Raw genomic sequence first — 22,877 nt, 5'->3', positions numbered from 1 at the left:
CAAGACTCGCCGTAAACTGCAATATCTTAGCTTAATTTTTATCTTTTATTTTCTCCCTTACAAATGTAAGAACCAGAACAGAAGCGAAATTATTTCACTAGACGGGGATCGCGCAGTGCGGCCAAACCGGATGTGCGCGCCTGTCAATGATGATGACTGGACGGCGCGCAATATATCTTCACTTATGCTTGGGCCACGCGCTCCGCTGTTCAAGTTTCATTTGACGCTGATAGTACGCTGCAGTTGCCGGCAAGCGTGAGAAGCAGTCAGGGATCTTTGAATACTGTCGCGTTCCACTCTTAAAGGCGAAGCTTAGCGTCCTCCAAATGCTTCTTTCCTGCGTATCGTCTGGCTTGCCAAAACTACTCTTACGCTGACAGTCGTTAATATCCTTCTTAGTGCCCTATTAAAGATATTTTCTACCTACGTGAAAACTTTCTAGCCATATTTCCTGCGTTTCTCTGTCGGAATACATTGTGCGGCACTTACGGTTTAGCTACCGCATTTGTCGGTGCAGGTGACAGAAATTAGCTGCATGCGAATAGATGAAGGAAAGAGTCGCAGTTTCGCCCGAAAAGCGAAACATGAACAGTAATAGCATCAGACAGTTACGCGAAGCAAGTTTTGCGATTTTATGGGCTGTACAAATGGCACTAAGCATTTGCTAACTCATTCTCTTCAGTTATTTGGCAAGTTTACGATATGCAGCTTTTGTATGTGGTATGTACAAATAAAGAAGAATAAAAACCAAACATGCGTGGCGTGACGCTCCCAACGACAAACGTGAACAGCTTTCACTCAATGACCGGTAGCTCCGGTAGCGGGTAACGCGCATACTAAACTCAACACGAAATTTTTGTGCCTTCCCTTCGCGTCACCATTTCAATGTGCCACGGGCCTCTAAAACCCAGACCACGTGACCTACGATACCAGGCGCGCGGGAAGACGGCGCGCATGACGCCACCGACCTGCTCTGCTCGCCCTTGCATGCTTGTCCTTCGCCCTGGCAGCCGCACAGATGAGACCAACAATATGCGGCCCGCGGGTCGCGTATGCGCAGGCTATGGAGGAAAGAAATAACCAGTGGGTAGCTCTGCGCATCACTATCCAAGCCCGACGAGTCGGCCCAACACGTGATCGGGCCGTAAGAGCACGCGGTAAGTTTTGCTTCTCCCCCTATGTGGGCACAGATACGGCAGGGCAGTCGAACAAGTGCGCATCGATTAAAAACTACCGGGAACCACACACTCTCGGCCAATAGAGACTTTTAGCTTGTACGCTATTCCGGTAAACGGGAGCGGTTTGGGCGGATTACCGGGTGGTCGGGGCGTAAACGTGAGCGGTGAAGCCGCCTGGTGTTGTAGAGCTCAACCAGACAAACGCATAGCTAAAAGTGCAGTAACTCACCATATCCTGCTTCGCCACCCGTGCAAGTTTTTGGCAGCGGCGTAATTGTGAACACGATTACGCCACTGTCGAAAATTTACGCCAGCAGCTAAGCAGAATATAGTAATTAGCTCTGTGTTTGTGTGGTTGAGCTTTGCGCCACCAGCTGGCGCCACCAATCTGGCCGCTCACGTTGACGCCCCCGCTAAACCGCAAAACCGCCCGCGCTTGCCCGAATACCGGACACGCTAAAAGTCTCTAATATGCCGAGCATCAGAGGTGGCGTGTTGGGCCGGCACTCGTTGACGCAGGCAGTCACAGCCGGGCTTCTCGTCTATCCAGGCTGTGGAGCAGCGAGTGTTCAATCACGTGAACTCCAACATTGGGCGCGCGGGAAGACTGCGCGCATAAAGCCATTAGCCTTCTCGACCCCGCCGCCCCCCCCCCCCCCCCCCGTGCATTCGCATCACATCACGTGACCACCAACACACGGCGCGCGCGGGTAGCGAATTCTCCTCACGCTTGGACTTTCTTAGAACAGCACGGCGGCGGCGGCGGCGGCGGAGAAAATGCGCCTCGAAAGTTGACGAAATTTCTATCGCAATAAAGATAATCGTGCGTGCGCTTACTTGGACACTGTGGCCCTGTCCATGAGATCAATCTTGTTCTGCACCAGCACCATTGGTATGGAGCCGCATTCGTGTTCCACCTGCGAGTGACGGTAACATGCGAAACACTTTTGTCATGAACAGGCAGCAATGGCTCTCTAAAAATGTGGCATTACGCAGTCAAGACATGAAAGCCATGCGGCAGGTTTCATATCTAAGAAACGAGTTGGCTCTTTTTCCTAGGACACAGCAACGTTAGGAACAGTTCTGAATGGCCACCAGCATAGTCAAACGTCTCGGTTCTCGTACTGTGGCCGGGAACGGCGCGCGCGCACCTGCATAATTAAGGAGTGCGTACTAGGCCCCATTACGGTCTCTAATACGGGGCGCGCAAGGTGGGCGGAACAAGGGCTCATATAATCACAACAACGTCAGGAAGAGCTCTTGATGGTTTCCAGTGCACCTATTAGACGTCTCGGCGCTCGTACTGTGTTCTGATAAGGCGCGTGCACACGTGTAAAATTAAGAAACACGTATTATGTCCCTATGACAGTGGCCCCTTCCTACTCTTCATATGCTTCACCGCAGTAACTTTTGTCTGCTTCGCTGCATAACAGCGCAGTATTGCGGCGAAGCTAACATAAGAAAAAAAAAACTGTTATCATGCAACGTATATTAGAACCTTGCCTCACGCGCACTCGCCTCAACACATGTCTCTATTTGAAGCGAACAGAGTTAGGCTGGTTAGGCCTACAATGCCTACACACAAATGGCTTGTGTTTAAATCTGACTTCGGCTAGCTACCTAGTGCATAATGGCAATTACGATGCAGCTGTGCTGCATGACACGTTTTTCTTCTTTTCCTTGTTTTCTGTTGCTTTTCGTTGGGGCAGTTTTTCAGGGGATTTTTGGCCACGCTCGTACTATGGGAAGTATCCGTATGTCACTTGCTATGCAAATGATGCGTGTTGTAACATAAAGTGTGCTAATTTAGACTCTGTTAACTGTGAGTAAGCAAGCACCGACATTTATTTATATTTTCTTTAAATATCATATCTTTATTGTTTGCTTGTTTGTTTGTTTGTTTGTTTGTTTGTTTGTTTGTTTGTTTGTTTGTTTGAGCCGGCCTATCTTTGCTGTGTATTGTAATTAAGCACGAAGAAGTAGCCAGCATCACTCAAAAAGGCAGCATCATCATCAAAAGAATGAGAGCAAGCTGCAACCCATTCAACGACAAATACGCGTCACAGTTATTATGAGGCTCTGACGGCAGTTAAACTTCCGCTACTTTTCGGTGGTGACAATGGCGACAAGCAGCCAACATAGCGCAATGAAACAACGTCCATTTCTGCGCATGCTAGCGACCTGGTGAAGCCGGGAACACCGAGACCACTGAGACCACGTGGCAATTTCTTTTGTAACTGCCTTCAGTTATTGCATGATCCGCCAGCTTATACAGGCAACCGCGAACGTTTGCGTACCGCGGGATCTGAAGAAACGTTGAACTTTGTGACCGTATATTAGCCATGTAGAAGCAAGCGCATAGGGTTATGTTGTTCTAATACACTACTAGTATTCGAAGACAACTTTTCTTGGCTATGTAGTGAAGGCTACGAAAGCGAAGTGCGCCTGTGGCGCCGCTGCTGGATGTAGTCCCGCAATTTCAGCCACGCTTTCTTGCACGTGAAAGAATATAGAACGTAACTGTTTCGTTTTGTACAGCACATTATTTCAGACGAGACGCAATATTTACCAGTCAGATACCTATATATATTTATATATTGTTCTTTTTTTCAGTTTGCCCTTCCGAGTTTACGCACACGCGAGGCCGTCGCCCGTTTTACGCATTCCTCAAAGGCAACACGACACCCGCGTCTTCTGATCAGTGTTCGTCGCTTGCTGTCGTGCCTGCGAGCTCTCTCCTGTGAGACTGACGACCAGCTTCAACGTTAAATGGCTGTCAAAGCACACAAAACAAGCGTGCATGCAGCGTCTACTGCGCCTGCCCTCGCTAACTGAAAAGGAGCTATGCAAGGTCGGAGAAATCGAAACCGATTCCACACTCGCCCCGACAGCACTGCGTACGAATACGTGTGCAGAAGCTCCGGCCCTGCAACTTTTGCGTCAGAAGTCAAGGGCAAGTTGTCCGCGAGTACAGTAACCAGGTTGGCGATTCGAATACTAGCTAGGCTGCTTTCCGAGGCTTCGGGCATGTCCCCACAATGTCTTACGGTTCATTGTTGATAGCTTGATACTTCAAGTTGCTCATTTATCGCGGAAGACATAACGCCAATCACATAGCAGCGTTCTGGACATGCTCCGGAACGTTCTCAATTGTGGATAGCTCAGCAAGCCAATTACTCTTTATGAATTACTATACTAGCAAACCTTTCTTTTTTCCTTTTTTGCTCAAATAAAATTTCATTGCTTTTTTGTACGAATGTACTCCCCGTGGCCAGAAAGACAGGTAAACTAGTTGTTTTAATTCTCTCTGGAATAAAATGGTGTTTAGGTTTTGTGGAGGTATCGAACATTTAAAGCAAAGGCATAAGTGCGACTAGACGCGTTCGCAAAATTTATATGCGTGTTTTCCTGGAGTCCCGGAAGGAGTGGATAATTCAAAGAGATTTGATTTTTCTGAGAGTTTGCGGCATGTTGTAGGAGGTGTGGTGCGCTCGAAAATTGTTAAGTGTGTGTTAATTAGAGGTTAAATGAAAATTGCTGTACCCTCGGTTTTCGCCAGTATAGATACGTTACATGAAACGCTTACAAAGTTTCCCCGCTGCCGTGGGGAGAACCAAAGGTTGCAAAAATTCAACATTTGCAGAAAATAGCGGTCATATGTACGGGTAACGTGTACCGACGGTGGTCGCGTGTTCCAAAAACCTTTTCCTTCGACTGTATACTTCCCTTACGGCGAAGCCAATTCTATATTTGCGGAGAATGAGGATCATGTACCGAAATTTCTCTCTCACATCCAACGGTCCACAAACTTTTGCGGTTGACTGTACGCCGTCAAGCGAGGAGAGGACGCCGCCAACGTACCTTTTTCCTCCACGACTCGATCGCCCTGAACGACTCCCTGTCCGTGGTGGAGAATGCGAGAACGCATCCCTGTGCTCCTCGGTAGTAGGCCTTGGTGATGGCGTCGAACTCCTCCTGGCCCGCCGTGTCCCAGAGCATTAGACGCACGTCCTCACCGCGGATGCTCAGCTGGCGCTCCAGGAAGTCGACGCCGATGGTCTTCTTGTACTCGGCCGTGAAGACGCCCTTGCAGTAGCGCTGGATGAGGCTGGACTTGCCCACGGCTCCGTTGCCCACCACGACCACCTTCAGGGCTACCTCGAAGTCGTCCTCGCGCATGGCTTTGGCCGGATGGCAGTCCTCGTCCGATCGACGCCTTCACCTGGGGTCTCACGTCCTACGCCCACTCACGAGCACGCGCACTCACGCTCGCACACTTCAGGCACAGAGGCAATGCACGAGGCGGGCACCTTAGCAGCGCACCGATTTGAGTAGACCTGCCGTAGCCCAGCACGGCAAGTAAGGTAGAGGGAATCTAGGCGGACCACTCGGAGGTGCCGTGGCTTTGCAAGTCCCTCCGCAGGAACCGGGTACGGAAGCGACGTCTTAGCGCGGACTGTGTTATTGACGGAAAGTAAGGACCGACGCCAATGGGTAGGTACCCTTGGTGCGTTGCGTGCGCGCCTAACGAAAGCCAAATCACGCGTATACCGAGGTCTACTGGTGCGTCGAACTGGGCGCTGGCTTAGAAGGGCGCTAAACACCGATGGATCACCGTAGCCGAACACAAGAGATCAAACACTCAGACGCACCTGGGACGTAAGGCACCCACCAATCACCGCGTTGCGATGTGGAATGCGCGTTGGCCTACGTAACCACAAGGCACGCCGCCTTCTGCTAGCACTAGGCTGAAGCTTTCAAAGGGCGCCCCCACCGCTGAGCGAGGTGACGAGGAGGAACTATTGCGGGCACCGCGCTGTAACAGCGCGGCGGCGGTGCGCTGACGCTGTTGGCTCTCAGGACACGCTGCGCCGCGGTAGGGTCATGGCCGGGAGTTGTCTTGCTGCCTGAGGCTCCGGTGCTGCCAGGACCGGCCACGAAGCATTCCGCGCTCAGCCAAGCCTCCCTGCGGAAGAGAAAACGACACACGAGACGCGTGAGAAAAAAAAAAGGCCCCAGGCTTAGTTCGGACATCCGCGACAAGAAAGAAAACTACTACAAGATAGCGACAACCAGGTCTGGTACGTGCTGTCGGATGGCATACGCACGACAAGAATGCTTGCGAGAAGACCCGGAAACAGCCAAAAATAGTGGCTATGATACAGGCGCGGATAGAGTTCGGCGGGTTTGCCCGCGTTGAACGCTTGTCGGTACCGTTGAGTTGGCGCTATAGTGCAGGGCCGGATACTGAAGGTTCCGATTCTCCAAAGAGATAAATATATCTTATCTCTACCTCCGCCTCTTTTGTTCCCGTGCTCCAGTCTATACAACAGCGGTCGCCCAGTTTATCCCGGGCGCCCATGGCTCTCCTGCATACCGGCCTGGCGGTGCCGGGCGCGACCATCCGGCCCCAGCGGGACGCAGCGAACGCGCTCGGCTCGCAGCACCCGTCCCGCGTCACCAGGAGGCGCATTCTGCGTTAATTCTGCGCCAAATCCCGCGCGCCTATTGTTTCCGTATTGCAGGCCGACCCGTAGCGCCGTATGGAGGACGCGACGCTGGTGAGAAAACAGAAAGGCTGCCCCCGAAACGAGGCTATATGGACAGGTAGAATACGAAGACGCCGAGGACGACATATATATATATATATATATATATATATATATATATATATATATATATATATATATATATATATATATATATATGCGGCGCCCAAGAAAAGCCCAATAATGTATACGACGGTTGCAAGGCGCGCTGCTCGGCACTCTCGCATTTGGAGCACGTTAACTTTCACACCGCTCGTGACGACGACGCGTCCACGGCGACGACGCGCTCACACGCGTCGTCGTGCGTAGGTTCGTCCTTGTCACGCCGACTTTCCCCTCCGCTTTCACGCACGGCCAGTTAAACGGGGAGGGACCGCCCGCGCGCGCATATAACGCGCCAAACACGTACGCGCGTGGCCGTCCGTCCCTGATGAATAATTAATCGGACTATACACCCCCCCCCCCCCCCCCCTCCAGCTTTACCTCACCTCTCGCCGTTCTATACCCGTCGCCGTCCCGACGGGGTGGTGGGCGGGCGTGCGAACGAACGAACGCAGAGCCGACTGCCTGTTCGCGCTCCTCTTTTTCACGTGTCGCCCAGTTCCCACCGACGCGAGGCGAAACTCGGACAACGGCGCGGCGAGATCAAAAAAATACAAATCCACACGCACCCTCCAAATTGGCGCGGTTTCCTGCGGCGGTGAAAAAAAAATCACACGCGCTCTCGGAGGAAGAAAAAAAGATGCGGGAGATCTCAAGTCCTCCTTTGTGGCGCCGGTATACAGTGTATGCTAAACCCCATATAGGGCATGCTATTCCGTGTAGTGCATACGAAACCACATGCTGTACACTATACCGTACCGTTTATAGTGGACAATGCGCCTTTTAGCGCAGCGGAAGAAGCCGCGTCGATATACAACTTCACCTGTAGTGAAGATCGTACCGGAGATGTCCGGGAGGCAGCAGCCTGTGTTGTTGTTTGTTGCCCTCGAAACAGGGAAGTTTCGTCGATGCATCGCCTTCACGTCGTACGAACTCTCTTTGCGGCTGCCTTGCAAATGTAGGAACAACCATTCACTTAAAGCTAAGCTCGCGCGGAAAGATAAAACACAACGGGGCGCCTGTATTTTATTCGCAAAGCATAGCCGCGTTCCCGCGATCTAAGTCTCCCGTGCGACGTTTTCCAGATCACTTCCAGCATTCCAGTCCAGCTCATCACGTGCCCGCTCTGGCAAGAGGTTCAGGTCACATGGCTAGAACGCTTTCGGAATAAAATTGAAAGAGTGCAATCAAGCACAAGACAAAGTGCAGGCGCTCACTGTCGAAGACACGAGCTATCTTGTTCCGCGCTCTTTTAACTTTGTTGCGTCTGATTATTCTTTTAATAAAGTTTATCTATCTATCTATCATGAACCAGGCTAGCCCAACAGCACGTCTTGTTAAGAACACCGTCGGCGCAGCGTTGGATGTAGTCAGCGCATCTTCCTGGTTACGAAGCGCGCCTGCGCGAAGTCTTTTGGGCGAGTGCTCGTGGAGAAGGGGCCCGGTGAAGCATGGGCTCGAAGCGGTGGAAAACAAGGCGCACGTAATTTGCATTGGCGTGTGTGCGGACATAGAACCTACAAGCGCACAGAGAAGAACAACACTTACTCTGAGCAATGCGAGTGTGCCTCTTTTTACTTTGTGCTTCGTCGAAGCGCCCGTGCTGCAGAACTTAAACTGTGAACGTTTATTTGTTTTACCTCCCTTAATATCAGTTTCCAGCTATTCAATTCGCTATTCATTTACAGACAATCTCAAGGCCCAATGTAAGTAAAAATGTTTAATATGGGCGCAATAAAGTCACCTTAAGCATGTAAGGTCATCAAGCAACGTCGCCCACTGTTCGCGTTCTGGCTGACATCACCAATGCACGTCACACTTTCGGTGAAAGTTTCTCTCACGCAACGCGCGGTGATATCGAAGTGCACTGCTATTTGCATCTCGCCTTCCGCTATTACAGAGGCTTAGATTGACCAAGGCATTACGCGGTATGTCTTCAACGGGAAAAAGCGAATTCTCTCGCTTTCTGGCACTTGCCTGTAGCAACCTTTTTACTTGTCTACTCGCCCGGCCAAACACAATGGCCGCTCGCTGCAGACAAGCCGTGTGCAAAAAGGAAGGATCTCGGCTTGCGCGGGACCGCGTTCTCATTGAAATCATGTGACTTGTGCGCCGAAGCACAAAACGAGGTTCATCAGAGCTAACTGGCCCGCGATGGGTCACTTTCCAAAGGCACTGCAGGCCAGTATTACAGCTCACTCGCCGCGCAGCGTGACACTAGACGCGACACTATTGGCTAGCACCATGCCGGACAGAAAATAATAATAACGAAAGCGTCGCAAATGTGCCCCGTTCGTGTTTGCCGTGCTCTTGCTCTCAGTTGGGTGAACTACACGAGTACTCAGAATGGTTCACAGCGTCCCAATGGTGCCGCAGAATGTGGCGTGCGCCTCATTAGCATTCGAGTGTGCGCATATTATATATAGCTCCAGGTGCTGTAGCAGGCTTTCCCAATGGAACGCATCAAAACAGCCCAGTGCTCAGAAAGAATGGGCAGCTTAGACGAAGCCATAACATTCCCCGTCCTCCCAAAAAAAAAATAATAATAATAGGTTAGACTAGAGACGAGTAAAAAAGAGTCAATACTCTCAACGCCATTTAGGCGTTACAGATAGGAGTATAGTAAATTCAAATTAGGTTCCGTATGGCGGTCTTGAAAGAAGTGTGATCAGGGTTGGCGGCGACGGAGGCGGAGACGTGTGATTCTACCAATATTTTGTATTCTGCAGAAACGAACGGAAGTTCATGTTGGTCTGACAGGTAGCATCTGAAATTTAAAACGACGATCGACGCGAAGTGAAACGCAGCAGGGAGGAAAGGACAATGTGCGCCCAGGGTTTTCTGCAATAAGGGCATGAAAGTCTTTTGCTGGACACTTTCAGGGCAATCGTTTTATTTTATATAATACTTAAGGCAAACCCTTACGATCCCAGAGTATAGAATGTAAAAGGTGCGCCCCCAGAATGAATAAAAAGTGACCTATTAGCGCTGCTATCCGTACGCAGCGACCTAACCGAAGAAACCGAAACTGCACCGAGACTGAAGTGTACCTCTCCGTGATCGAAGTGTGGAATACACCAACACCAATAGGCCCAAGACTCCAGGTGGCGCAGTGGCGTCTCTAATCCAACCGCCAATTTTTAGCTCCATCGCTCCGCCGCGGTGATTCATCACCACCGCGGCTGTATACGCATGCGCGAGTCCTAGGCTTTACCAAATCACATTGCGCTGTCACTCCCTGCACATGCAGAACTAATCTTAAATCGTAGTCTTTTTTTTCCGCACAAGCGCACGGTCAGTTCATTCGTCGCGGTTACTCCGTCCACCGTATAAGGAAAGCCAAAACAGCAGCGGCCGCCAGTGAGGGGCCCATGGAGGGCACACGGCCTTCTGCTGCGCCCAAGGTTGCCACTTCCATTCCCGGCCGCATCGGGTGCGTGCCGGAAAGACGGTACGCGAGAATGCTCGCACACTACCAGGCTATAAACAGCGAGAGAGAAAGAGAGAGCGAATGGATGTACACGAAAAAGGAGTAAGGAAGATTAGCCGGAGGTGGTTCCGGTTGGCTACCCTTCGCGGAAGAAGGGGTCAGGAGAGAAAAAGAAGAGAGAGGAGCACGAACGAAGTAAACCGCACACAGAATCCAGTGGTAGCAGGCAGCGTTCACAAAGCCGGCCATGTAGGCTCGTATGGATCTCGGGAACTTCAAGAGCACAGCCATAACTTTCCGCGCGGAGTTACTTCGGAAGCACTGGCCTACATATTCCTGCTCTGATGGTAGGCTGTTGTCCAGTCTGTCACACGCTGCATACATTGCTTGCCTCTTCAATTCTGAGGGGCAAAGTAAAGAAATGTCACTGGACTGGACGGGACTGGACTGGTATTTACAAAATAGTTCTTACTCTACAAATGCGCGTGAGACTAGGCATCAGCTAATCGTTGTGTTGGACACATTATTAGAGAAGGGCGGCCTAGTGGCAGACAGCTTTTACGGACCTCCGTGAAATCTTCCCGTTGGCTATAGTTGGTGCGAATTCATTGTAACAACGGATAAACTGTAGGACGCGCATGAGAAAACACACAGCACGAGCTCTGCACTAAAGCTGCACATTTTCTTCGGAAAGCAAAGTAACATATGCGCAGTGTAAGGCAAAACAATACGAGCAAAAATACAAAAGTAATTGCAACAGCTCTATGTGTACAGGGCGGTCACTACAGACACGTCGAAGCGATGAAAATGTTCTTACGCTGGAGCTGGTCGTAAGAACATACGCCAGCCACCCCTGATTTCGGACATTTCATTAGCGAAGGCTACTGGAAAATCACACTGGCGAATAAAAAGAATTGACGATTCCCTCTACAAGTTAATTCAAGAAAGCATGCAGTCGAACGCCTGTATAACGAAGTGATTGTGGCCTCCGAAATCATTCGTTATACAGGTCACTTCGTTGTAAAGGTTGTGCACCGCACCAATCACAATATAACCGGGGCAGAATTATTTTTTCGTTATACAGGTGATTTCGTTGCAGACGCGTTCTTCGTAGAGGCGATCGACTGTACATCTCGTTGCGATAAAAGAAGATGGCGAGGTTGCTTTCACACGTTCTGCCTTCCTTGTGAGTCGGCGATTGCTCTCACAAGAAATGCCAAAAGTGTGGGAGTACAGCGTCCACGACGTGGCCTTAATGAAAGCCACGTGGTGTGAGTACAACTATACATGGCCCCCAGGTACGTCGCTATTCGTAGATGCATAACCCTGGTATACTTGTTGTCCGACTTTCATGATGTCTGTGGATGGTATCGTAACCTTTAGGTTACCTCGACAGGAGTATTCGACCAAGAAAGAAAAAGCCTTGTATCTCCCATCACGGCGAGTGTCCTTACGGGGAATCCCTGGCACTGCCTCCTTCTCGAATCCCGACAAGTACTGCGAGGTATGGTGTTCGATTGCCGGTATAGGGGCGGATGTCCTTGCGCTCTCGAGTTCAAAACAAATTCAGAGCCCTCCACTCTGGCGTCTCTAATAGGGCGGATGTATAACTCTGGCGACATTAAAGACCCCATCAATAATATCACCAAGAAAAAGGCCAAACTTTAAAGCTGCCCGCCGGCTCACAACGTCCTTTTGTAACATGTGAAATCGGCGGTTGTGCCGTACAAACACACACACGCACGCACACACAGGAGAAAGTTCGCACACAAATAAGCACACAGAGACGCGCGAGAGCACAAGAGTTGTGGAGCTTACAGCACTCCTCTCCCACTCGTACAACGCCAGCCCGTCTCGTTCCTTTATCTTGTCTTTCTTTTTCACTCACTCTCTCGCTCTCGTTATTCCTTTCGCAGAGGCAAACGCGATGTGCACCAAGCTCGTTCTTGGTACTCCGCGCCCAGCCGCCGTCGCCGCTGCGACCTGGCGTCACCCGCCAGTGAAACGCTTAATTGCCGCCACTTCACACGCTCGCGCACAGCGCACGACGCCTTTTCCCGACGCGCTTACGCGCCCGCCAAGTGAGGTACCGAAAAATCCCGCATGCATCAGGCAAAGTCTAACACGTGGCAACCATGACGTGTTTCTGGCTATGCTGCCTCCCAATTGCTTTCGGCGCTTGCAGTACGCGAAAGCATTCGTGGCGTTCGAGATTGACTTCCGTTACTCCATCACTTCCGTCACTGGGAAACCGATTAGGGACTCGAAGAAGGCTGGGTTACCTGCCATGCTCGGTAGGCAACATTGGTCACCGCACCCAATAAACACCGACGAGCACAGCTGCTCGGGGTCACTCATCGTTCATCACCACTACGCCGCGGAGCGTCCGTCTAACGGAGGGTGCCTCGAGTCCTCCCTCGTTCACGAACCCGGGCGGATCGTGACAGATATTACATTTGTCCGTCTGGCATGTGCACAGGGAACATTTAGTATTTACATAATATAGGACTAAACGATTCCTTTTAATCGTTATCATTGCCTGGTTGCACCAGACAAGTTCCCGACTCCTTTAATTGTTTCTTTAATTCTAGCAGCACGGAAACGCAGCGTCTTTCCCAATATCAACACGAAGCGCAGCTTCAACTTTTCCCTTGGAGACTAGGCTGGCTTGTGCCATTATCTTGAATATGCCGTCTGGTCGTTCGTGGGTGGTACAGCTGATGTTGATGAAGAAGGTAATTTGGTGCAAAGATTATCTAAGATGGCACGCGCATATTCATGCCGACAAAAACGCTCAAAAAGACAAAGTCCCCTCATTGGTTTTCTAACGAACTAAACAGGGCAATAAAACTGAAATACCGTGCACACAGAGAAACGGGACAAACAGGCTAACAGGACACCTGGAAAATGAAATTTCGGCACTATCGTTGTCCTCGCAAGTCTTATTATAAGAATGAGCACTACGACGACATTATCGAACGTGTTGAAGCCAGCATGACACGTAAATCAAAGTATCCCTGTCACTACGTGCGCTCTCCCTCTCCTAAAATGAGGGCTGAAGATGTATCTCTTGTTGATGATAATGGCGATGTTGTCTCAAACAATGATCATGCCGTTTGAGAACATTTCTGTTCTGCATTCGGTGTAAAAGACGTTACTGCCTCAAGTAACCTTCATTTTCAGTCTGGTACGGTGTGTACGCTATCAGTCAAGAAGACCTTGTTTTGAAGTGCACAAAGCGCCTCAAACCTTCCCTTTCTTGTGGCGCTTATGGTACTCCTCGCGCACTGTTCAAGAAGTACGGAAGCATACTTGTCCCTGTTCTCACAAGCATACTGAACAGTTCGCTGAAGTCTAGTACGTTCCTTACCACTTGTAAGGTGGCACGGGTAGTACACGTACACAAATCGGGTGCTAGAAGTACAGTTACTAAGTACCGCCATATATCTGTTCTCTGGGCTGCGTCCAGAGTGTTTGAACTTGGGGCGCTATAACGTAAAGCTATTCCAAACTTTTCTATTCCATTTCAGCAATCTGCCCAGCATGACTTGTCAAAATGTTTTCGGGCCAGTACGACCACTTCGCTTGTCTGTCACACCACGTCACAAAACCACGAAACATCACCGCGTCAAAGTAACGTATACGCATGCATTAATATGCCGATCGAAACAACTTTTTTTTTTTTCGGAATAGTCGGAGATTTTCCCGTTCCGGAATGAACAGACGATGGCTACCCCCCGACCGCCCTGGCATTGGCTACTCGGAGCTTCCGGTGAGAATGGATTTATTTGCGTATATTAAACATTACTGCGTAAAGTATAACGTTATCGAGCTCTTGTGGCACGTACACGACATCGCTCTGCCAAATTTTCTTCGCTGAGGACCCTTGTTTAGCTGCCTTTTTACCCTTCCGTTGCATGCTGCCGCAATTTTTTACCTGACACCGAAAGCTAAGCAAGAAGGAGCGGGCCAGTCGCAAACGCGCGCACCACCCTCCTCATCGTGTTATCTACTTTCACTGCGCTAGCCCGGTCCCAGCCAAAATGCTGAAGTGACTAGCGCAAGAGTGGGCACGGGACACTAAAAAGGCGACAAGGACAAGCGCGAACTTCCAACTGGTGTGTATTACAAAAAGGTATGTATATATACTCTCGCGCACTTGATCATAATCAGTCACAATCGTGCAAGACAACATGGTCATCACAAATAAACAAGAGCCAAGGCTTAAGGCGGCCTCCCACGCACAGACCACAGGAATGCAAATTCTTTAGCAGTCAATGCTAGGGATGGTTTGCTAACGCAGTTGCCTTCTGCGATAGCCGCTGCCTCAATGGTGAGTCTAGTGTTCTCCTGCCCGTTGGTTGCTATTATTTCTGGGTTCTTTTATATTTTTTTTTTTTTTTTTTTGAAGAGTGGGTGACATTTGCATTGGGAGTAATGAACCCCAAGGAAACCCTCTCTCCGTTTTTGAACTTTCTGATTATGTTCCTGTAGTCTCACGTTTAGGTACCTTCCCGTTTGTCCCACGTAATGCAAGGTACCGCCCGATGCTTGCGTCGGCGGTCACGTAAATATGACGTCATGAGATTGGAATAAAAACAGACCGTAATAGTTTTGCAGTATAGGGCCCCTGTATTGCATTTCCTGCTTTATGTTAGTGCTAAGAACATTTTAATAGATGAAAGGTATGACTTTGTATCAGGACACTCTACAATAACGAACTTGGCTGCATTTGTGACCCATGCTGCCAGTGTGGTGCAATGTAGGGGCCAGTTAGACGCTCTTTACTTTGACTTAAGTAAAGCATTTGATGTAGTTTATCATGAGCACCCTGGACATGTCTTTTGGACATATCTGGACTTATCTTTTTCCATCGCTGCCCTGATATCTAAATACCTCAGCAAAAGATCCGTGCTTCATTGGCATTAATGGACAGAACTCTTTTAGCTCTCAGGTCACTAGGCGGAGTTCTTCAAGGATCCCTTCTTGGTCATTTTCTCTTCCTACTGTTCATAAATGAAATTTTGTCAGCAATTCAACATTCTTCATTCATTCTATACGCTGACGAGTTAAAGCTATTTAAGACTGTCAACAGTGTTCCGACTGCATTGACTTCCAAAAAGACATTTTTTTCACTCTCAAATTGGTACAGAGACAACAAGCCACTCCTAAATGCTTTCAAAACTATGGTATTAAGTATTGTACGGAAAGCATACCATGTACACTTCTGATACAACCTCCGGTATGCTCCATCCCCCAGGGTCGATGAAATGAAATATCTTGATGTGTACTTCGACAAAACGCTAAGGTTGCCTACAAAACGCGCCACTTTCCGTGCTGCGAAAGTATACCAGAGAGCACTCCCCGTATTCCGCGCGGCCTCCTTGCATTAGAGACTGTCCTATGGATCGACTCCAATAGATATGTAATAAGTATTTGCATGCATTGACATATTTCAGAGTTCATTTCCTGTGTTTTGTATGGATGTATATAATCATCTTGTATGATTAGCCCCCCTTTTACGTCCGCCTTTTCGTTTTATGTTCCCCTATTTGTTTCTGTTTCCATATCTCACATCGTTCTGTCTACTACGTTTACCTTCCCTGTACATTTTGTCTCGCGTATTGCTTTCTTAAGTGCACCTGTACGAAGGCTCCGTAGCTGCCTCTGGGCACTATAATAAACATTTGATTGATTGATTGATTGATTGATTGATTGATTGATTGATTGATTGATTGATTGATTGATTGATTGATTGATTGATTGATTGATTGATTGATTGATTGATTGATTGATTGATTGATTGATTGATTGTCCAGCGCGAGACGAAGATTTGTCCCAGCGATCTCCAGTTACCCCTGTCTATGCCAGCTGACACCAAATTATGCGTGCAAACTTCCTACATTTATCACGCCAGCTAGCTCTCCACGGTCTCAGACTGCAACAGACTGCCTATTCTGTAACTGCAACAGACTACCATTTGTCTACCCTATGCATTACATGGCCTGCCCAACTCCATTTCTCACTCTCTTTATGTCACCTAGCACGCCGGCTACTCTGGTCTGCTTCGTAACCGATACAGCCGATTTCCTATTTCTCAAAGACCATCATTTTTCATTCTGTCGTTCGTTACGACGTCATTAGCTTGTTCTCAAGTTTCGTTGTTATGCAAATTTCAGCCCCGTATGTTAGTGACACAATGCGCTGATTTAGTGTACTTTCTATCGAACCATATATCAGCGAGCTGAGGTTCGTGACTTGAGAGTCGCAGCCATAAGTGCGCCAGGCCACTCTTTGCCAAAAAGAACCATGCGCTGGGCGTGGTGGTAATCCCTACTTGAAGCTACAGCGCGAAATTACACAATGCAATGAGAAATAGAGGACGGACAAACCGCTGAACTACCAAAATCTCAATTTCATTGAAATCACAAGAATAAACACCCTTAAAACGTACGTGAGAATGATAAAACACCACCACCCCTGTTTGCTCGTTCAGAATTTTTTTTTTCTCACGACCCGGCACTCATGTGACTCGTAATAACGGCGAAACGCTACGAGGTGAAAAATGCAAGCCACCAAATTCGGTTGAGAAAATGTCGTACTTGTACGTGAGATATTACGGTACCGCGGCTGCCGGCACATCCGCACCGACTTTAAATGCATGGAGGGGCGCCTTCCTCCTCTCCTCAGACAACAACCGCGCACAATGAACCCCTTACCTCTTTCCTGGTAAGGGGTTTGAAGAATTTTGAACTTCGAAGACCCGTCGCGTGCGCGCGAGCTTCTCTGATTCTTTCCTCCACTCTGTTAGGTCAGCCTCATTGTTTGGTTAGCTGGTTTGCTACTTTCACGAGCATGACAAGGGAGCATTTTACGCAAGCACTCCACCGTCATGTCAAGAACAATTCCTAAGTGATGCCACATAGTGTAATCCTCGTCCGCTACCGCAATCTTCGTTCTGGCCTCCGAAATACTTGCACATCCGTCACTACTCTCAAGAGAGAGAGAGACAAAAGGGAAGGAAAGACAGGGAGGTTAGCCAGTGTAAATACCGGCTGGCTACCCTGTGCTGGGGAAAGGGGTAAAGGGAATAAAAGGAAAAGGAAGAGAGAAGAAAAAAAAACAAGAAAAATGCACACAGTAACGCGATGTTACGCGCAACAATAGTCAAAGTCGTTCGCACAATTCACATGTCCTTAAGAACTTGAGCAAGGCCCTTAAGGCCTTGAGTGCCGAAACCCGTCTGGACCAGTGTCCTAGAACTTTCTCTTCTGTGAAAGGGCGATTGTCCAGTTTTTCGAGCACGGTCACGAGCACTTTTCTTTGCACATTGTAACGTGGACAGTCACAGAGGAGGTGCGCGATCGTCTCTTCGCAGCCGCAGGTGTCGCAAGCAGGGCTGTCGGCCATTCCAATACGGAAGGAATATGAGTTCGTGAATGCCACGCCGAGCCATAGGCGGCACAGAAGTGTTGCTTCCGCTCGTGGCAACCCTGGTGGAAGACGGAGTTGCAAACTTGGATCTAATCTGTGAAGACGTGTGTTCGTGAATTCGCTGGTGTTCCACAGAGTTAGCGTAAGCTCGCGTGCGATGGAGCGAAGACTTGTCGCTGCATCTGTTCTTGACAGCGGTATGGGTACAATCTGGGCACCATCATGGGCCGACCGGGCAGCGTCATCCGCACTGTCATTCCCCGAAATTCCGCAGTGACCCGGTATCCACTGGTAGATGATGTTGTGTCCCTTGTCGATTGCGTAATGGTGGAGTAGTCGGATGTCTGCGACTAGTTGTACATTTGGTCCGTTGTTGAAAGGGGACAGCAGACACTGGAGAGCTGCCTTTGAATCACAAAAGATGGACCATGAATGTGGTGAATTGGGACCTATAAACTCCAGAGCAGCACGGATAGCTGCGAGTTCTGCAGCCGTCGATGAAGTAACGTGAGACGTCTTGAATTTGATAGTGACAGATTGAGCGGGAAGTACCACTGCTCCAGCTGAACTATTACAGGAGACAGAACCGTCCGTGTAAACGTGAGTGCGTTCGTTGTGTTTTTCATGTAAGAATGAAAGGACGGTTTGTTTGAGGGCGATAGATGACATTTCCGTTTTCTTTTTGATGCCGGGAATAACAAGAAGGGCCTGGAGTGGATGCAGGCACCACAGCGGTAGAGATGGCCGTGCTGCATGTGTGAAGTTTGACGGTAAACTTCCGTGGTTGGCGGCAATAATTCTGCTAAACGCTGAACGAGGTCGAGCGGCAGGAAGGGAGGCGAGATGATGCGAAGGAAGTCGGGCAAAGTGCCTGATGTGCACCCGTAAGGAGTCGATATGAATATACGTATTGATAGGGTGGTCATGCGCGATGGCTATTGTTGCTGCCGTTGATGCACACCTCGGAAGGCCAAGACAAATTCTCAGAGCTTGAGCTTGTACAGATTGGAGGGCTCGGAGGTTGGTCTTACCGGTCCCACCTAGTACAGGTAAGCTGTAGCGTAGGAGACCCAAGAACAGTGCATTATAGAGTTGGAGCATTGCACTCACAGACGCACCCCATGACCTTCCTGCAAGAAATCTGAGCACGTCTGTTATCATCACTAGTTTCCTTTTTAGGTAAGAGACGTGAGGACTCCAGGAGAGGTTTCGATCTATTATTACTCCTAGAAAACGGTGCGTCTTCTCGTAGGCAATTGGCTGTCCATTAATTCTAACAACGTATTGTCTCATTGCTTTGCGCGTGAAAGCGACCATAGAGCACTTCTGGGAGGACACCTCCAAACCTCGTGCTCGAAGATAGCTGGATGTTAGTGTGACCGCTTTTTGCAGTCTGGCGCGCACCTGCGGACGCGTCACTCCTGATGACCAAATGCATATATCGTCTGCATAGATCGACACATGGACGGATTGTGGAACGGTGTGAACCAGGTCGATGAGCACGAGGTTAAATAGAGTGGGACTCAAGACTCCGCCTTGTGGTACTCCGCGGTAGGTGTTGTGTTGTGATGATGCACCATCCTCTGTTTGCACAAAGAATGACCTGTCTGTCAAGTAGCTGAATATCCATCGAAACACAAGTCCCCCTAGGCCGACATCGCCCAAGGCGTCCAGGATGGCTCGATGTGTTACGTTGTCATAAGCGCCTTTAACGTCCAGGAACATCGCCGCTGACAGTCTCCTTAGGCTTTTTTCGTGTTGACCAGACGAGACAAGATCTATGACGTTGTCTACTGAAGAGCGTCCGCGTCGGAAGCCACTACTCTCAAAGTTTGTGTGGAACGTATAATGCCTTGCACTTACTGCCCAGCACTGTTGCGCGCGAGCTCAGTGGTTAGCGCGCTCGACTTGGACAACGCGGAGAACGTTTCTTTCTTTTTCGCGCTGTGTCAATGGTGATGTTGGGCATGACGCGGTTGCTTCATGACGACAGAAATCATCATTGTGTTCATTTATAAAAGCGGCACACATACCCGATGGTGCGTATCTAATGACCCGAGTTGGCGCGAAAAACGGACAGACGGACGGACCGTAAACTGGGTGAAGTTCCGAAAGAATGATAATCGCATTACCAAATGGAAGGAAGATAGATACATATTAAAAGTGGACGAATTACTGCACCGCGTACCCTACTTCCAAGATTGCCGCCACCGACCATCGCAATACGTTTACTGGCCTTTACAATGGAGTCAACCACGAGGATTGGTCACTGGGCGCCATACACCAATGACCAGCGCGCCAGATGGCTGATCCCGGTGATAACAGCGTTCTGCCATCGTCATGCAAGCCGATGGTAAAAAAGAGACAGGAACAAATAGAAACAGAAAGAAAACACACGGCAAATGAAAACAATCGTCACGAGGTAAACGACCCCCCGGGCTAGCTACCTCAGACGCGCGTTGGGGGCTGGTTTATTCTTGCCAGTCTCTGTAGCACGCACTTAAGTATATGCGCATGCGAGCGCGTAATGAATTTCTCCACAATCGAACCCGCGACCTGCTGTTCTCAGCGACAGCGCCCACTGACCGACCACTGCGACCGGTGAACGCGAGGACGAGCTTAGACGTGGGCAGCAGCTATGGGCGCAGAATAGCCCCTCGCTTTGAAAAAAAAGAAAAAAGCATTGCTGTATTTTTTACGCCTATACTGGCGAGATGACAACTGTGCGCAACTCCCTCCGTACGTTTGCAACGGGGCGAAATCGCAATCGTGTGCACAAAGTCGCGAGGACAAGCAGGTAGTATTTATTGTCCTCAGTACGAATAAATAAACAAATAAAATGCTAATAATGATGCTTCGCTAATAATATGACCGACACCATGATTGGCTTGCATCGTCTTTTACGAACACTGTTAGCGTAAGAACGTGTCCAGGAGCACGAGCTTTTTTATTGCGATAGCAATTATATGCGAACTTTTGCCGTCGCCGTGAAGTTCCGCATATATATTAAGGTCTATGTATGCTATATGCCACGTCATGCTATATGACATGCGGTATATATGCGGGTTATATTGCCACGCCATTCTACCGCTAAAGTTGCTCATACCAGGTCTTACATTCTTGACAAAATTAATTCTCAGAATTCTGAAAATGACGGACAACAAACGAACGTCACGAAACAAAACACCGACAGCGCATGTATTTTATTTTAAATCTTCTCAGACTCACATATTAAACGTGCGAAACAATATAACAGTGCTAGAAACTCAAAATGATGCAATCTTATTGGCGGGGCAGCGCACTACCTCAGGGATCGGCCCAGGAAAGTGGTTTGAAACATACGCGATACGGAATAGTGGTGGTAAAATCGCTAAGAAAGACGTTCGCTTTAATTAATAAACGTAAACGAAATTGTCCGACGGCGGGATTCCAATAGAGGACCCCTTTTCAATTCATACTGCCACTACAGCTACGAGTCTTACACTTCGTGTAACATTCTAAGATGTCGCTATCGCATTTATTGGCGAATTTGCGGTAATGTTTTCTATAAAGCGCGCATCCAAAGTGCTGTGCGCGAGAATTTGACCATCCTGAGCGCCGTAGGAATGCGGCCGCTGTGGTCGAGAATCGAACCGTCTACCTCGCGCTCATCAGCACAACGCCAAAGCCGCTGAACCTGTGCGACAGATCTAACGGGCTGACTTCTAGATGAACGATATGTCCCACTGTCCGACGGCTAAGCAAATGAAAAAAAAAGTCGGCAATAAATTAAGCGGAAGATGAACAAGAAACCCAAAACCGTCGGCTTATGCTTCAATCCTAAAGTGGCAAAAAAATTCGAACTTCAGAAAAAAAAAACGTGTATAAGCGCTAACGTTGCCGAGATGCGTGTCGACACAGCTCACATCCGGACCTCGTGACGCGAGCTTCCGTAGGCCATGCTACCTCCAGGAATGTCCTGAGGCGTCTTCTTCGAGGTTCGCGCTGTGTATGTCACCACGCAAAAGGAGCGCGTGAGAAGTGAGAAGGTTCGGCTAAAACAATAATGAGGATCTGCGAGATGTTCGTTTGTTTGTTTGTTTGTTTGTTTGTTTGTTTGTTTGTTTGTTTGTTTGTTTGTTTGTTTGTTTGTTTGTTTGTTTGTTTGTTTGTTTGTTTGTTTGTTTGTTTGTTTGTTTGTTTGTTTGTTTGTTTGTTTGTTTGTTTGTTTGTTCGTTCGTTCGTTCGTTCGTTCGTTCGTTCGTTCGTTCAGTACCGACAGGCGCCAGAAGGCATTACATTGTAGAGGGGGTTACAAACAGTTAAAAACGTTCCCATAATATTTTTTTTCTGCACGACGTGTGACGCAGAAAAAGGAACGAAAGCTCAACAAAAGTTACAGCAGTTTCAAAATACGTTGAGTTATACATGGGCAACACAACAAAAATTATGAGCCATTCCACTCTGTGAAGGTGGTTGACCAGCGAAGCAGTTTAGCACACGACGCGGAGGTGACACCTAATTTTGAACAAAGGTACGAATTCATTGATTGTCTTGAAGGGTGGTCATCGTGACGAAAGGCACGCACACTCATTTATTGTCTTGGTCGGTGGTGATTATTTCACTCGCCACTGCAATCACATTCTTTGATAAGGTCAAATAGACGCAGGTACGCCGCTGGGTGCTCGGTTGGGCTGGATAGGTGTGGCATCGCAAGGGATATGTCTGCAGCACGGAAGGCGTAAACCACTCCCTTTTCGGCACCGACACATCTACATTGAAATCACCGACAACGACAACAGGCGTAGTGTCATCGCAGCTAATTCGCGCAAAGTGAGTATGAACCTTACGGGACTTTTCATACGTTTTTTTTTTTTTTTTTTTTGCTTTGCTTACGTGGGTATGAGCCATTGCTCACGACGGTATGAGCCATTGATGATGACCGTTTTCGACATGCTGTTCTGTTTGTTGTATGCGTTATTAGAAAGGATTTAAGCACTGTTCGCTTCACTTTGCTGAGTGCTGGTAGCCTCTGCTTTACGGGGGTATGAGCCGTTGCATTTCTTGCTTCCTTACGGGAGCATTAATGCTTACGGCGGCATGAGCCATGCATAATGATTTTTTGTTCACGGGGAACAAAAATTCACGGAACCCTGGCCATATACAGCTTCGCTGTGAAAGGTCAAACAAACGGGAAAGTTGAGT

The 22,877-nt window shown here is 48.8% G+C and overlaps 1 protein-coding gene across 1 annotated transcript in view; it reads right to left on the bottom strand.

Moving 5' to 3' along the window:
- The window catches only part of Rab23 (RAS oncogene family member Rab23), a 96,293-nt gene that overhangs the window by 19,159 nt on the left and 54,257 nt on the right, over positions 1 to 22,877 (bottom strand). Inside the window, exons 2-3 of the mRNA XM_050176186.2 lie at positions 5,040 to 6,144; positions 2,016 to 2,095 (exon numbers count right to left, since the gene is read on the bottom strand). Coding sequence (XP_050032143.1) covers positions 2,016 to 2,095; positions 5,040 to 5,357 — 398 coding nt within the window. The 5' untranslated portion in view covers positions 5,358 to 6,144. The remainder of the gene's footprint in view (positions 1 to 2,015; positions 2,096 to 5,039; positions 6,145 to 22,877) is intronic.

Source organism: Dermacentor andersoni, chromosome 9, assembly GCF_023375885.2.
Source record: "Dermacentor andersoni chromosome 9, qqDerAnde1_hic_scaffold, whole genome shotgun sequence".
Taxonomy (NCBI): domain Eukaryota; kingdom Metazoa; phylum Arthropoda; class Arachnida; order Ixodida; family Ixodidae; genus Dermacentor; species Dermacentor andersoni.
The sequence above is the reverse complement of the archived record's forward strand: the minus strand, read 5'-3'. Positions and strand labels throughout refer to the sequence as shown.